This window comes from Pimephales promelas, chromosome 11 (assembly GCF_988280905.1).
Source record: "Pimephales promelas chromosome 11, fPimPro1.hap1.1, whole genome shotgun sequence".
Taxonomy (NCBI): Eukaryota; Metazoa; Chordata; class Actinopteri; order Cypriniformes; family Leuciscidae; genus Pimephales; species Pimephales promelas.
In genome coordinates, this window is record NC_142779.1 from 30,164,839 (window position 1) to 30,180,763 (window position 15,925).

At 43.4% G+C, this 15,925-nt stretch overlaps 1 protein-coding gene across 6 annotated transcripts in view; it reads left to right on the top strand.

The window, feature by feature from the left end:
* The window catches only part of LOC120463351 (uncharacterized), a 36,027-nt gene that overhangs the window by 7,849 nt on the left and 12,253 nt on the right, over positions 1 to 15,925 (top strand). For 4 of the 6 annotated variants that reach the window (XM_089117261.1, XM_089117263.1, XM_089117262.1 and 1 more), the window contains exons 3-7: positions 415 to 570; positions 2,889 to 2,978; positions 3,101 to 3,236; positions 4,666 to 4,784; positions 6,796 to 6,894. In XM_089117261.1, the coding sequence (XP_088973387.1) occupies positions 415 to 570; positions 2,889 to 2,978; positions 3,101 to 3,236; positions 4,666 to 4,784; positions 6,796 to 6,894 (600 nt within the window). The remainder of the gene's footprint in view (positions 1 to 414; positions 571 to 2,888; positions 2,979 to 3,100; positions 3,237 to 4,665; positions 4,785 to 6,795; positions 6,895 to 15,925) is intronic. The other 2 variants (XM_089117264.1, XM_089117266.1) reach the window with 1 other exon arrangement.

Here is a 15,925-nt window from a genome sequence, read left to right on the forward strand (position 1 = left end):
AATTACTCACACTGGTAGCTGTGGTTGCCATCAATGTGATTTTAAAATGAGCACATATAGGCCTATAAGGTGCGTTCAAGCCATGTCATAATTACCATAAATATGAGATTTCAACTTCAACAACAGAAGTGTTCACCTACCCGTATAGCTCATAATCACAATTTGTAACCTGGAAATATTCTGAGAGCTCCTATACCTCATGTAGGCTACCAGTAGGCCATTTCATTTTCAGTAGTGTAATCAACAATTAAACAATGCAACTATATGATCTAATTATTTATATTATCGTATTTTTTCCATGAATATATGAATCAACATTCTGTTTGGATAAAAGAGATGACAACGGTTTCATAAATGAATTGTTCTCTTATGTTCACACGCTGATGCTTTCGTTCTCTTTTTCTTACATTCTAGCGCCATCTAGAGACATACTACAAAATGCACCACTTGAGAGACATGCTTTCATGTCAGTATGCTACATTACTGAGGGAAAAAGTTCAAAGACAAAGGCAAGAGATGAAGCCCCTTGATTCAGATAATTCCAGACTCGGGAAAGTGCATAAAGATAAGGTACACCCTCCTGGAATCAATGACTAATTATTACTAAATTGTTTTTCATTATAGAGAGCACAAAGCAAGAGTAGCAGTTACTAAATGTCGCCAGTAGAAGGCAGTGCTGAGAAAAGAAGACTTGGATAGCATTGGTTTCATGTGTTTTCTTTTCCATTGTATCTCTTTATATTTAAGGGAGCACATTGGGGGATTTTGTTTTTTTGGGGTATTTTTTACACTGCATAGGGGAAGTACGTGTAGTAGGCTATCCTATAATCGAAGCGCTCTTCATTCTTTGCACAGGGTTTATCATTGTGAATGTTGTTACTAGTGTTGTTGTAAACCAAACTCACATGTCTGTCTCAAACTTCCTCGACCATCTTAAATGAGCTTGCAGAAATTCAGGCCAAAGCCAATCACACCCACCTGACACGTACACACATCTCCATACGTTTGAGTAACAAGCACATAATCTACATCAGCCATTAACATTTGAAATAAAGTTACCCACTTCCTGTCTCTCCACCAGAGCAAGAGAAGAAGTGTCTGTGCTGAAATATTAAAGACAGTGCTCCACTGAAACCTTGCCAGCAACTGTATGGACAGTCAAACGGTATTAATTTCCTTACTGAAAAGTTGCGACCCTAACCTTGCTAAACTCCCAAAGAAAAGAAAAAAACTACTGAGAGAAAATTAGTTTTCCTAGACAGCGATTAAATTGAGATCAAATTGAGCCTTTTACACCCTACTAATCTCACAAGTCTCTGGTAGAGTTCAGTAGAAATATCGGTAATGCTTACTTTTACAGTACATATACTTACAGTGTACTTACATAGAAAGTACTGGCTAATATAAGGTAAGTACATTGGTTAGGGGTAGGTTTAGGGTCAGTTCAGGGTTAGTACCTAGTTATTACCCAGTAATTGTAATTACTATAATACACACATAGTATGTACATGGTAACAGGACTATAAAAGGAAGCTTTACCGAAATATCAATGTCCCAGATTGTGCTTCTTTGCCAAGACACAAAAGTCTGCAAATTAGAGATCTTAGCCTCAAAATGGTTTATCAAATTCTCCCAAGACCAAATAAATGTCAGTTATACGGTCCATATACTCCTAGTGAATGTCAACAAATGTCTTAATTGGAATATTTTTAGAGCCAAAGATATTTCCCTGAACTATAGACCATTTCACAAGATGTAAACAACACTGGTCCAGAAGCACTTCCTGTTTCAGTTTTTTAACACTACATAAAAGCTGGGATAAAATACAACCAACAGAACATTTAAAACTGAATCAAAAAGTTAAACAAACATCTTTAAGATGTTTTCTTTACATGTGAAATAAAGAAAACAGTTACAAACTGAAACAGGAAGTGCTTCTGGACCAATGTTGTTTACATCTTGTGAAATGGTCTATATTAGAGCACTACTGTATAACCACACACACACACACATTCGTCTAAAAAATGTTGGCTAAAACATGTAAAGAGCATGAGCAATGTTTAGATGTCCATTTTATGTTGTGCTGTAGTGCAACCCATTGTAGAAGAGTAGATGCGTGTCTCCTAGTGCCACTTTGAAGTGTTATGAAGTCCCGAGGATTGAGGAAGCCCATCATTGTAATATGGGGGAAGTAGTTGGTGTGGACTTGTGATTGACTTTGATTTTGGCCGTCTGGGTTGAGGACAATAAGAGGTAGAAACTGGGGGGTAAGGATGTGGAGGAGGGGTCTTTGGCTTATCAATCTCCTCCTATAAAAGCAAGCCTTCTTCAGTGGGCTGTAATTGTGTGCTCTAATGACCAGCACTGGAGGGGAGGACAAAGGGAGAGCTATAAAAGACTTTATGGGCTGCCAGTAGGAAACCTTTGGTACAAATTGCTGAGCAAATGAAACTGCCCTGTTGTTTCCTCAGCTCAGGCCGAAAAACTTTGTCCAGACTTCATGATGATGCAGGCCGAGCCGTGGACACCTGCTGGGGCCTAATTGGTCCCTGTTGCAGTTAATGGCTTCCTGTGGTTGCATGTTTACTTCTCATTGGTTTTGTATGCTGGGGGCTCCCAGCTCTCCTGAAAGACAGGGGTCCTCTCTGGAACCTCGGAATGACAATGCCAACACATAAGAAATGTCAAGAAAATCTCAAATAAAATCTCAATTGTTTCTCTTTGACTCTGGAGAGCAAATTGAGCTTAAATGTCAAATTGTTCTCCTGAGAAAAAGACCTCCTGTTTCAAAAGAGATTTCAGAGATTTGTTATCAGCGTCTGCGATCAAGTTGGAGATTCCGTTTTCAAAGTTTATTCTCTTTCCATCCTCAATTTACTCTTTCACAGACGTTTGTCACCATTCAGAGGGTCACCAGATCAACCCTCACACACAAGGATGCATACTTGAGGTGTTTACCTAAAACATACCACTACCTGGTGAGACTGGCATTACTCTGCATTCTCTCTCCATAGATATTGACTAAGAGATATTCTGTGGATTTAAGAATGAACGTGCATGACTACTCATCTAATGCAATCTCTAATCTGGTCTTCATGAGCTTCTGGAACTGCAGAAACAGCTGACCCGACTCGGGTATCTTCAGAGCCGCAGGGAGCATGAGGTGTTCAAGGTCTGGGTGGAACAACATAGAAGCACAAGTCAAATAGAGAAGCAACTACAGGCCATTGGCAATGGTATTACATTGTTGTTGTTTTTTTCTAAACAAGGTACCGTAGTAATACCTTGCGATGGGTAATACATATACTTTGACAGTAGTGTAAGTTGTTGCACATTATCTCTCAACAATGTAATAGATACACTATGTTTTTAAAAGAAGTCCCTGCATTTATTTTATACAACAAGAACAAAAAACTGTAATATTGTGAAATATTATTACAATTTAAAACAGCTGTTTTCTATGTGAATATATGGTAAAGTGTAATTTATTCCTGTGAGCAAAGCTGAATTTTCAGCATCATTACTCTAGTAAGTGTCACACATTCTTAGAAGAAAAGGTTCTATATAGAACCTTAAAAGGTTCTATCAGCGCTGCGTATTTGGAACCACTAAAATGTTCTATACAGAACCCTTTTTAAGGGTTTGATAATAAGAACCCTCTTTGTAACCAGGAAAAGGGTTCTATATGGAACCTTTTGGGTTCATTCACTATCATTTGTTTTGTCCTTTCCAGATTAAATATTTCATATTATTGACAAACGTCAAGACCCTAAAATGTATTTATGAATACATGTGAATGATCACAAAATTCAAGATATGGGGGTTAGAAAATGTATATATTTATATCATTTTATGTAGTTAATCAATATCACACGAAGAGTGCCATTTCAGTTTTCCTCCTCCAAAATCAGCATGATTAAAATGTGATATTAAGTTATACAGTTTAATAAACAAAAATGTAATTACAACTATAAAATGTTGCAGAATAACGTAATATATGGAGGAATAATAGCCTATAAAGAACCTTTGTGCTAAAAGAGTTCTTTCTTGTCATTATAGAACTTTTTTTTAGCATAAAAAGTTCTTTGTAGTTGAGTAAAGGACCTTCATATATAGAACCCCAATAAACCCTTTTTTGTATTTTTAATAATCAAAAAATACATTTTATGATAATTTTTTTTTTGAATATTTATTTTATTTTTGGGGGGAAAGAAATAAAAGAAATCAATACTTTAATTCATCAAGGATGAATAACATTTATCAAAAGTTACAATGAAGACATTTATAATGTTAATGTAAATGTAAATTTTCTTATCAAGTAAATGCTTGAACTTTCTATTCATCATAGAATCCTGAAAACAAATTGTTCAACAGTGCAATCATGTAACACTGAAAACTGGAGTAATGATGCTGAAAATTCAGCTTTGATCACAGGCATAAATTACAATTAAAAATATATTTAAATAGAAAAGTTTTTTTTTTTTTATCAAATAAATGCCTTTATGAGCAGAAGAGACATCTTTTAAAAACATTAAAATCTTACTGATCCAAAACTTGTTACTGGTAGTGTACATAGGAAAAACTACTGAAAAAGTAAATTACCAACTCTAATACCAACTCTTTTGCTATAATTCAATTTTAAACTTCATTGACATTTCATGCTAGCAGAGAACAGCAGTAATTCCAGCCCAGATGTGACTCTGAAGGACCTGCTAAAACAGAAGTCTGTATCTCTACCGAAACTTCAGATCACACCTGATGACTCCACAGCACAACAGGAACATGTAAGTTTCAATAAATGCCTTTCTGCCTGCTTTCTTTGCTTTGCATTTCTTAGCTACTCATTTTTTACAAAAACGGTTTCAGTTCATTTTATGAAACGTTGAAATTAGCCTCTATTTAGACTATTTCAAATATTGCTGGGATTGAAAAGGCCTGCGACTCTCTTCTCTCCCGATGCTGTTTGCACTGCTGGCCTTACACAAACTCACATTCTGCTGGAAGCCATTTTAACCTCAACTCTATGGGAAAAGAGAATTGATTGTTCACATAGCAGTGAGATGACCCTCAGTAGTGGAGGAGGATCTCCTTCAGTCAGCACATCATGAACAAACATCACCCAGGGGAGAATGTCTAATTCTTTTCACACACAAAAGAGACTGACCAGTTTGGTCTGGGATGTCACATCATGCTGAGTTAAACTGTTTGAAAAAAGATCTCCTGGACCTTAAACAACCTTTTAAAGAAAGAAAATGTCTTTCTCTATAGATATATCTCCGATTTCCCCTACAGAGCAATGAGTCTAAAAATGTTCGATTTTTCAAAGAAATGACCATTGCTCATTACCTCGTATGTATCTCCTGTAGATTTTCAGAATATATTTAATCAACATCCCAAAACCATGTTCAGCTCTCCAAAGGGTTACCGTGATTTTGCCAAGTAAGACATGTTCCTGAATCAACATCCTGCAACAACATTTGTAGTTCTAACCCAATTCCTACATGAACCTAACCATAACATATCCCTAAACCAGAGGGAAATGATAGGTGAATAACTCTGATGTAGAAGCACATAACCCTGTTATGTGTAAACTGTAAATTTGTCCCTTAAATGTGATTAGTTCATTTGAATGTTATTTAATTATCAACAAAGATTTTGTTCCAGGAACTTGTTTGGTGAAATCACATTCTCTGTTTGGCAAGATACCAAAGTCTGTTATTGAGAGTTTACATTTAAATATTAAATCACACATTTCTCGTCATGTTCTTCCAAGACCTAATTATTTGTGCCATGCTAATCCACACTGATTTTATCGCCAATAATGGTCTTGTTTGTTTCTATTCTTATTTGCCCTAAAGCATTTAAACTGAGAAATTTGTAACATCTCGTGAGCTGTGAAATAGCAACCTCTGAGCAATTGGATTTTCCCCTTGTGTTCTATGTGGCAGGCTGGTTACTTAGTTCTGTACAACTTCACAACCACAATAATCACAGCTTTGAGATCTATAAATTATACATTTGAGTCTATTTCTTTTTATATTTACCTTCGATTGTTTGGTTTCTATGAGAGATACTGAGTCACAACATCTATCTGCTATGTTGAATTTCACACTTTTTTATTTTCAGGATGGACAGTCAAATTTGTCTGAGGAACATTGCTCCATCATCACTTGGAGTTGAAAGGAGAAATACACGGAACGAATTGTTCCCACTATATTTGTCCACTTACACACCCTTTCCCCCCATTGAATCCAATGTGTGTGGACTCTTCGTATAGCTAAAATCATTCATCAACACAATCTCCCTTTCCTACACAAATTAATTTTACTCTCATTCTCCCTGTCGGTGTCTAGTGTACAGGCTTGTTAAAGGTCTTTTAGCTGCTATTCAGTGCTTTGAGGAAACGCTTTCCTGCACTGTTTTACTCTGCTGGGCCAGTTTGCACCCAGCAGACAAAGTGTGTCCTCACCCGGGTGTGCAGTGTTATCGGGTGGCTGTGTCCTAGGATCTTCTTGAGAAGTAGCACATAATTAGGAACATATAACCCTATTCCAAGGATTGCTTGCATGTATAGCTCATGTATCTGGCCATCTTGCAAAGTGGGAAATTGGTGGAGATCTGTCTCAGAGAGAGTTGTAAAGCATAATCATGTCAACCAGGCATTGTGGTCATTATGTTCATCCTCAATAATGCAAAATTAAAAGGATGATCAATGAAACTGAAAAATACCTCTAAAAGTGAAATCTGAGTTATGATTTAAATGTTGTCTGTTTGTAATGTCTGCTCTCTTCACAGATGCCAGTCTCAAGAGGGGGTGGAGGAGGGGTGAATGCTTTCCAACTGCTGGGCAAACAGACCTCGGGACAGGACGAAACTGAGCTCATGTTTCCTGAAGTAAGTGTCAAACCACTGCGTCTCTGATCCCAGTAAGCAGGAACATGGAGGCAAACACACCTGCAGCAGTTGTGCATTCTGTCATTCTATCACACACAAACATGCATAACCCTCACAATCATCTACTATATTGACATTTTAAAATACGAATTCATATTAAAAGAAGAGTTTTAGATATTTTATTTCTTTTTAAAAAGGTTCCAAATAGGAAACAAAAAGCCTAATGTCATAAGATAAGCTTTTTAAGCTTGTTAAAAAACATTGTTTGCACAACAGAACTGATTTGATATTCCTCAAATCAACCCTGGTTGCAGGGTGTGATTAAAATCTTTTTGAACATGCACACATAAAAATAGACACTTTACAGTTTCAAATGATGTCTTACTCTTATCTGACCAATAATGACAGAGTATTTAAAGAGCACCTATCATGGATTTTTGAAAATGACTGTTCATGTAGTGTGGACTATAGCTCTAAGGGAATGAAAACATCCTGCAAAGATTTATACCTGAAAGTGCACCGTATATAAAGTTATTGTCTTTCAAAAGTGAGATTCGACTCTGAGTTTATGAAATGAATTGTTTTTGAAGCGAGTCATTAGCTGTTTCCTAGTGACGTAGATACAAAACATAAGCATATTGGCCGCGCCCAGTTGCTGCGTGCGCATACGGAAGTGTAAACTTGAAGTCTAGAACACATTCAAAAACTTCAGCTGAATAGCGTCATGTCGAGAAGACACTGACCTTCATTTATCAAAAGTGCGTACACCAAATTTCCAGCGTACACCTTGCGTACACTCAAAACCACAGTGAGTTTGAAATTTATCAATATGGACGTGGGCGTACGGCACGCTCGAATCCTACACCAGCTCAGGAGGTGGTGTACGCACGTTTTGAGTTAGTGAGGAAATGCGCAGAAAAATTCCTAACACCACAAAACGCACTGACAAACTAAAAGAAATGACATATTATGACACACTGTAAAACAAACAAACAAAAAAACAACATAGTAATTGTAAACTTCAGTGTTTATTTTTGTGTAACGACTTCAATGTTTAATTTGTGACTTTCACTTTACCAAAGCATTTGATTTGTAAGCATATGTATTCCTTCAGTTGCGAGCCCACTTTACCCTGACGTTTCAGGATTATCCCCGGCAGGTGCGCGGACTGGGTTCGGTAGCCTAATGAAAGGCTTTCAATGACCAAAAAATAATTCAGACTAACAAAATAATAAAAAATACATTCTTCTTCTTTTAAATGATAACAATAATACAAATAATAATAACGACATCCTTCTTCTAAATAACAATAAGCATCATTAATACAAATCATCATAATAAGAAGAATACTATTACAAATTGTCATGCAATTATTAATGTGAATGAATGGTACTTCACATCACATCATCATCATCATCACTATTATACATGTGACGTGATTCGAAATCGAATGCTAATTAAAATAATGCATTGTGATAGGTCATTTCGGCTCCACGTCTGAGAAGTTTCTCTTCTTTGCCGTCTTCCGTGTGTCCATGGCGTAAAATGAGGGCGTGGGGGGAGCGGAGACTTGAATATTTAGGGGCGTGTTATTCTAATGACGATCGTTTTCGGCCGCGGGATTTATCAAGGGCAGGCATTGCGTACACCTGGATTTCAAAGGTACGCACAGCTTCATAAATCAGGCGGTGAGAGGAGTGTAAGCCTAATCTTACGTCAACATATACACCCGTTTCTACGCAAGATTGATAAATGAGGGCCACTGTGTTCTACAATGCAAAGATAGTTCAGCCACTTGTTTTCATTGGGACGAGCATGTGAAGAATCAGTGGTTAGAGTTCATATTTGCAACGATACCACAACAGTACAGCCCGAACCTTGTGTTCTCATCATTTTAATGACGAATCATTTAAAAACATAAATGAATTCAAATGTGGATTCGCAAGCCGGTTGTTCCCAAGGGAGGGCTCAGTTTCCAGTATTTATGGATCAGGTTTGCCCTCCGCCGAATCACAATCTTTGCTGTTATGTTTTCTGTAGCATGCACAATATAGTTATATTGTGTTGTGTGTGTTGTGTACACTCCGCGCAGCTTCTAAGCGGGGTAAAGTTAGTTTTGTTTTTGATATTCACCAGACATTCAATGAAAATGGCAATACCTCCTTAACGACTTAGCCAAATATGACTTCGCTCTATATAATAAGCACTGTCCCTCAAAAGCCGCCGCAATGTGAGTTTCGCCGGGAAAGCTGAAGGGACAACCCGGTCTCATCCCAAGACGTCATATAACTGACGTTTTGGGACGTCTTTTGACCATATGTCAATATTCGCCTTTTTAGGGCCCCCTTAAACGTCGGTAGATGAGGTTATGGGATCCTAACTCTACCCCAGACCTAAACCTAACCCTAAACCTAACCCGTCACCTAACTGACGTTAAAGGTAAAGCGTCAGTTGTATGACGGCCCGGGATCGCCATCTACCGACGTTTAAGGGGGCCCTAAAAAGGCGGATATTGACGTTTGGTCAAAAGACGTCCCAAGACGTCAGTTATATGACTTTTTGGGATGAGACTGTGTTATAAGGGACAGTGTGGAAAGTGTACTTTTTCTGACATGTTTATTCATACACTGTATACAACACTTGACAAGCTATAATCCATTAATGGAGATGGGTGTTCCATTTCCGACAATCTCTGCCTACGGTTAACCAATAACAACTGACTGGGTCATTCGACCAATCGCCGCAGATTCGCGTCACTCAAAGGAGATGTTTGGGAAAATGAATCGTCGAACGAATCATTTGGGAGTCGTTGAGCAAATCAGTTAAAAATAAATGCATATTATAAGACAAATAAAGTGTTTTTTTATCCTTGCATGCACGTTGAACTGTTTTTGGGAACTCCCAAAACAAAAATAGGAACATTTCAAATGCTATGATAGGGGCTCTTTAAAGTTATTTTTGGAAAATAAATAATGTGCCAGAACGAGCTGATGCGTTCATCAACCCCAGAGGGTTAAAATTTTAAACTTCTGCAATTAATTCAATGGCACAGTGTAATTGTGATTGGCCTATTTTCTAGCAATTTGCAACATCAAGGACTTTTGTTACATCCAAGCTCCAAGCTGGGATTGAAACCTGATAACCAGCATGGATGCACTAGTGTGCCTCTTGAGGCCAGGAGAGTGAGCTTTACCTACACGTCCATCTCGTACCAACTGGCTTCTGTTAAATTTACCCCTGTAAACTTCACTGTAACAAATTCTAAGTTAAGGGAAGGAGGAGGCAGGAACCGACGAACGTTAAGCATAACTCTAATAATAAAATAAACATAAACCACGAAACAAAAGTAAAGTGGCAGCCCCTCATGGCTAACTGACACAAACTAAAACAACAACACCAAAATGAATGTCCCAGGCCTGGTCCTTTCTCATCCTTCAATGTTGTCACTCCTTCTTTTATCATTCCAGAGCTCCTCAGTGGACTAAATAATGGTGTGGCTTGCAGTTGTCGCACATTAGCACTTGTGTCACCGACCTCGCTCTGTTGCTCTCTGCCCTGCCTTGCTTGCCATATATCCCCATCACCATCATGGGCAGCGACGGCTCCTCAGGCTTTGGGCACCTGGCAGCAAATCCCTCGTTCCCTGCTCCTCCCCATCATGGCAGAGGGCAATAGGCTCTGGCCTCAGACAAACTCTGGTGACTCCTTTGTTCCACTCTCGGATGGCAGCCACCTTTCCCCAGGTGGACGGCAGCAAGCTCTCCCGTCTCCCCGTAAATCACTTCAGCCTACCCCCTCGAGCATCCACAGCGACAGACTCTGCTCAGCCCTGCTCGATGGCACAGCGGATTCCCCACATCTAACAAAGTTCAAGGAAGAAGGAGGTGGGAACCAGCAAACATTAAACAGCTTTAACAATAAAATAAACATACAAGAACAAAACGAAAGTAAAGTTGCAGACCCTCAAGGACTATGCTGCCAAATCAAAGCTCAAAGGGCTCCCTTCAGCTTGTCCTTTGCTGGCCCCTCTTATTAAATCGATTCCGCCTTGGGCTTCCTCCCTGGTGTGTCGACCCTCTAGCCTCTAGTCGACCCTCCAAACTTCACTCCACCTCAGCCCGTCGATCAGTCGGCTCCACCTTAGCTCCTAGCTCCCTCAGCTCCACCTGGGACGTCATCCTTATGGCTTCACCAGGCTCCCTCGTCCCTCTGGCTCTGACTTGGCCACTCATCGTTTTTGCCATAGACTTCCGAGTCTTCAGCTGTACCTTGTCCCTCCACCCCTTTGATTCCATTGGGCTCCTCCTTCCATCCAGCTCCAAGATCAGTCCTTAGTTGCACCGGCTCACCTTAGTCCTCTGGCACCCTGGCTTTACCTTGGCCACCCGTCCCCCCAGCTCCTCCTTGGCCTCCAGGATCTTTTGGTGTCGCCTGGTCTCTTCAACTCTACCTGGGTCTCCACTTCCACAAGCTCCGCTTCTGTCAGTCATCCCCCCATTTTATTTTGCCCTCATGTGTACACCGTTCTTGTTAAGCCCGGAATACACCAAGCCAACGCCAACGAACTAGCGCTGATGAAAGCCAACTGTGTTGTCACCTCTCGTCCGCTCTCGTCGAAGTAAAAAGCTGCACTTGAACAGACCGAGAGAACTACAGGCAACTGTCAGCTATAATGTGCGTTCTGCGCCTGCGTGTAATGAGCCAACTGTCTATTTCTGCAGATATGTTAGTCTATATTCGTCATTCAAAAAGGAAAACCGACACTGCCGGCTGCAGATACACATACCGTAAACAAAGCAGCGCGTGCTTACCGTTTTGAATATCAATCCTGCTAAACACTTTCTTTATTCCACTCCGCTCATGTCAATATTGAAATATTCGCCAAGGAACACTCAGGTAAGAAGACGTAACATAAGAACAGCCGGCTTCTATCTTTACTGTTTTGACTTCTTTGCTTGCTGTTTTGCTTTTATTCTCGTCGAATTGAGCGAAACAAAGCCGTCGAGGACTATTTTCAGCCGACGGCATGGAACCGTGCGTATCACACCAAGGAAACGTCTCAGGTTACGTATGTAACCCTGGTTCCCTGAGAGGGAACGAGAGCTGCGTTTGGAACGCGGTAGGGAACACTCTGCGTGATTGCGTCGTGAAGCACGTGTATAATCTGTCCAATGGAAGAACAAGACGTCATGGGCGATGACGTCATGACCAGGAAAACGAATCGGTTACCTAACGTAACCTCGGTTCTCTCTAGATGAGGGAACGAGTATTGCGTAAGCTAGCTTACGCTACGGGAAAGATTCATCTTTGCTGAGAAGTTGAAGCCAAAAAATTATTCCATAATTTTGTAATCATTGTCAACGCAGTCTCTTCTGAGGCAGACCATGAGCGGGCTAGCTAGCGGCTCATTGGTTCGCTCAGAGAGAATGCACGAACCTATGGGAGAGCGGCGCTGAGTCCGCGGCCAATGAGCGGACGGCGCTCGCTTACTGCGTCACAGCCCGCCAAAAGGGGCGTGGCTACAGTGTATAAAGGTCGCTCTCCCAGCTCGTTCGTTGATTCTGTAGCATGAAGCGAAACGCTAGTGGCGCAAGCACGGCCGGGAACGCAATACTCGTTCCCTCATCTAGAGAGAACCGAGGTTACGTTAGGTAACCGATTCGTTCTCTTACGAGAGGTTCTCTCGTATTGCGTAAGCTAGCTTACGCTACGGGAACACCTGGTCAACGCCGTGCGCGCTAAGTAACCACTAAGCATCCCAGGGGAACACCGGGGGAATCTATAAGTGGATGAAGATAATACGGCGGCCAGCATAGCGGCCGTTACTATCTAGTGCAAAAACGCCCAAGGCGGCCGGCGAAGGCGGGCCGTGATGTGTAGGCTAATGCATAAGCACATAGGGGAACACAAGGGGTGAGCCGGTTGTGATGGAACTCCCGATAGTGCGGCTTCTATAGGAGGGCTGTGAGTACTAGACCGCCAGAATTTTAGCCTGTAAGGCTGGAACTTCCAAGTTGTAAAATCTGACAAAGGTGGAGGGGGAGGCCCATCCCGCAGCCACACAAATGTCGTGGATGGAAATCCCGCAGGACCATGCCCACGATGAGGCCATGCCTCTGGTGGAATGAGCCCTGATGCCCAGAGGGCAAGGCAGGTCTTAAGCGGCATAAGCAGAGGCAATCGCGTCTACTATCCACCTGGATAGGGTCTGTTTCGAGGCGGCTAGTCCCTTAGTGCGGCCACCGAACGACACAAACAGCTGCTCCGAGCGTCTGAACGCGGCAACGCGTGTAGTGTACACTCTGATAGCCCGAACCGGGCAGAGGCGGTCAGCGTCACGTTCGCTATCGGATGCATGCAGCGCCGATAGAGAGATCACTTGCGCCCTGAAAGGGGTACCAATCGCTATTGGAACATAACCGTGTCTAGGCTTTAGAATGACTATGGAGTCACTCGGTCCAAACTCTAGGCACACGGCGCTCGAAGACAGCGCGTGAATGTCCCCCACACGTTTTACTGAGGCGAGAGCCGTCAGAAGAACGGTTTTTAACGAGAGGTATTAGCTCCACGGACTCAAGTGGTTCAAACGGTAGGGCTTTCAGAGCTTCTAGAACTATAGAAAGATCCCAGACCGGCACCGTAGGGGGGGGGGGGGGGGGGGGGCGAGGGGGGTTCATCCTTCTGGCTCCCCTGAGGAAGCGGATGATTAGCTCGTCTTTGCCCAGAGACTGGGCGCGCCGGGGTTCAGCGAACGCCGCGACGGCTGCCACGTAAACCTTAAGAGTGGATGGGGACCTGCCCTTATCCAGCATCTCCTGAAGGAACACTAGCAAAGATGAAACCTCGCACGTCCGTGGGTCCAAATTCATGTCGGTGCACCATTTGGAGAACACAGACCATTTTGCAGCATAGAGCTTTCTGGTAGAATCCGCTCTGGCGTGTTTGATCGTGTTCAAAACCCCTTCTGGCAATTCGACGCGTAGTCGTTGGTCACCCATGCATGAAGCGCCCAGCGCTGTGGATGGGGATGCCAGATCGAGCCGCGGTTGAGTGAGGAGATCTGCTCTGATTGGAATGGGCCACGGGGCTGTCTGTGACAGCCGCGTTAGCTCCGGGAACCAATCTAATTCTCCCAGCGCGGGGCTATGAGGAGCACCGAGTGGCGTGAGTCCCTGATTCTCTGAATGACCTGCGGTAGCAGAGAAATCGGGGGAAAAGCATAGAGCGGGCGGCGGGGCCAATCCTGGGCTAGCGCGACCTCGCTCTTTGAAAAGAATATTGGGCAGTGAGCGTTCTCTTCTGACGCGAAAAGATCTATCTCCGCTCTGCCGAATAGGCGCCACAGTGTTTGGACTGTTTGAGTGTGCAGGGACCATTCTCCGGGGGAGACCAGGTTCCTGGACAGCCTGTCTGGACCGTCGTTCAGATGGCCCGGCACGTGCGTCGCTCTGAGCGATAGCAGGTGACTCTGGGACCACAATAGGATGCGGCGTGTCAGATGAAGAGATTCTTGGATCTGACGCCGCCCTGACGGTTGATGTATGATACCACGGCCATATAGTCGGAGCGAATCAGGACGTGGTGACCGTTTATGCGCGGGAGGAAGCATAGCAGCGCGTTCTCGACCGCGATCATTTCCAGACAGTTTATGTGTAAGGAACTCTCGTGGCTCGACCACTGGCCGGCGGCCGGTGAGCCCTCGCAAACCGCTCCCCAACCCGAGTTGGATGCGTTTGTCGAGATAACTTTCCGGCGAGAGAAGGTTCCCATGGTAACGCCCCTCTGAAACCACTCGCTTACTGCCCATGGCTGCAGTGCAGTGATACATGTCTGAGTAATCCTGATCATCTGGCGGCCCGTCGTCCACTCGTGGTGGGATACGCGGCTCTTTAACCAGAGTTGAAGGGGGCGCATGTGCAGAAGACCCAGCTGTAGCACAGCGGAGGCTGAAGCCATATGACCCAGCATCCTCTGAAGCGATTTCAGGGATGTATGGGTACCCATCTGAAACGAGGCGGCCAGTCGCTGAACACGGCGCGCGCGCTGTGTGGATAAGCGAGCCGTCATCGTGATAGCGTTCAAATCTATTCCAAGGAACGAAATAGTTTGACTGGGCTGGAGAGAGCTCTTTGTCCAGTAGACAGAGAGTCCCAGCGCTTCCAGATGGTAGAGGAGAACTGTGCAGTGCGACAGCAGCTCCGTCTGGGAATCTGCTAGACTCAGCCATTCGTCCAGATAATTCAGTATGCGCAGCCCTTGACTTAGCAGGGGGGCGAGCGCTGTATCCATGCACTTCGTGAACGTACGGGGTGCTAAGGATAGGCCGAACGGGAGAACGGCATACTGATAAACTTGGCCCTCGAAGGCGAAACGTAGGAATGGCCTGTGATGAGGGCTTATCTGGATCTAAAAATATGCGTCTATCAGGTCTAGAGAGATGAACCAGTCCCCCTGGCGGACGTGCGCGAGGAGTTTCCTGACTGTGAGCATTTTGAACGGTCTCTGATGAGCGCTTTGTTCAAAGCCCTGAGATCTAAGATCGGCCTGAGGCCGCCGTCTTTCTAGGGAACCAGAAAATAACGGCCGTAACACCCCGACTCGGTCATAGATGGTGGGACTCTCTCTATAGCGCCCTTCTGCAGTAGCTTGGCTATTTCTAAGCGAAGCGTGTTCATAGCGGGCAGCTGACAGTGGATTCGAGCCGCACGCGCGAGCGTGGCGGGCGGCGACGAAACTGTAATCGATAACCATTCTTTATTATGCTAAAAACCCACGGGGAGATGCCGGGGATGGCTTCCCACGCTTCGTAAGCGGTTGAATGGATATTTCGCCCTGATTGCTGCACATCGCGGGCTGGACACTGTGTGTGGGCACGCTTATAATGTGGGTGGCAACGGGACTTACACTCAGAGAGGAGTTTTATGGGCCGTGTGACAGAGCGGGCAGCTTATGTTCTCTGCTACTGGAGCGGAAGTGCTCGCTCCGTGAGAATGGGCTCTGTGAGACCCTGGGCATAAGGTGCTTGTGTGTG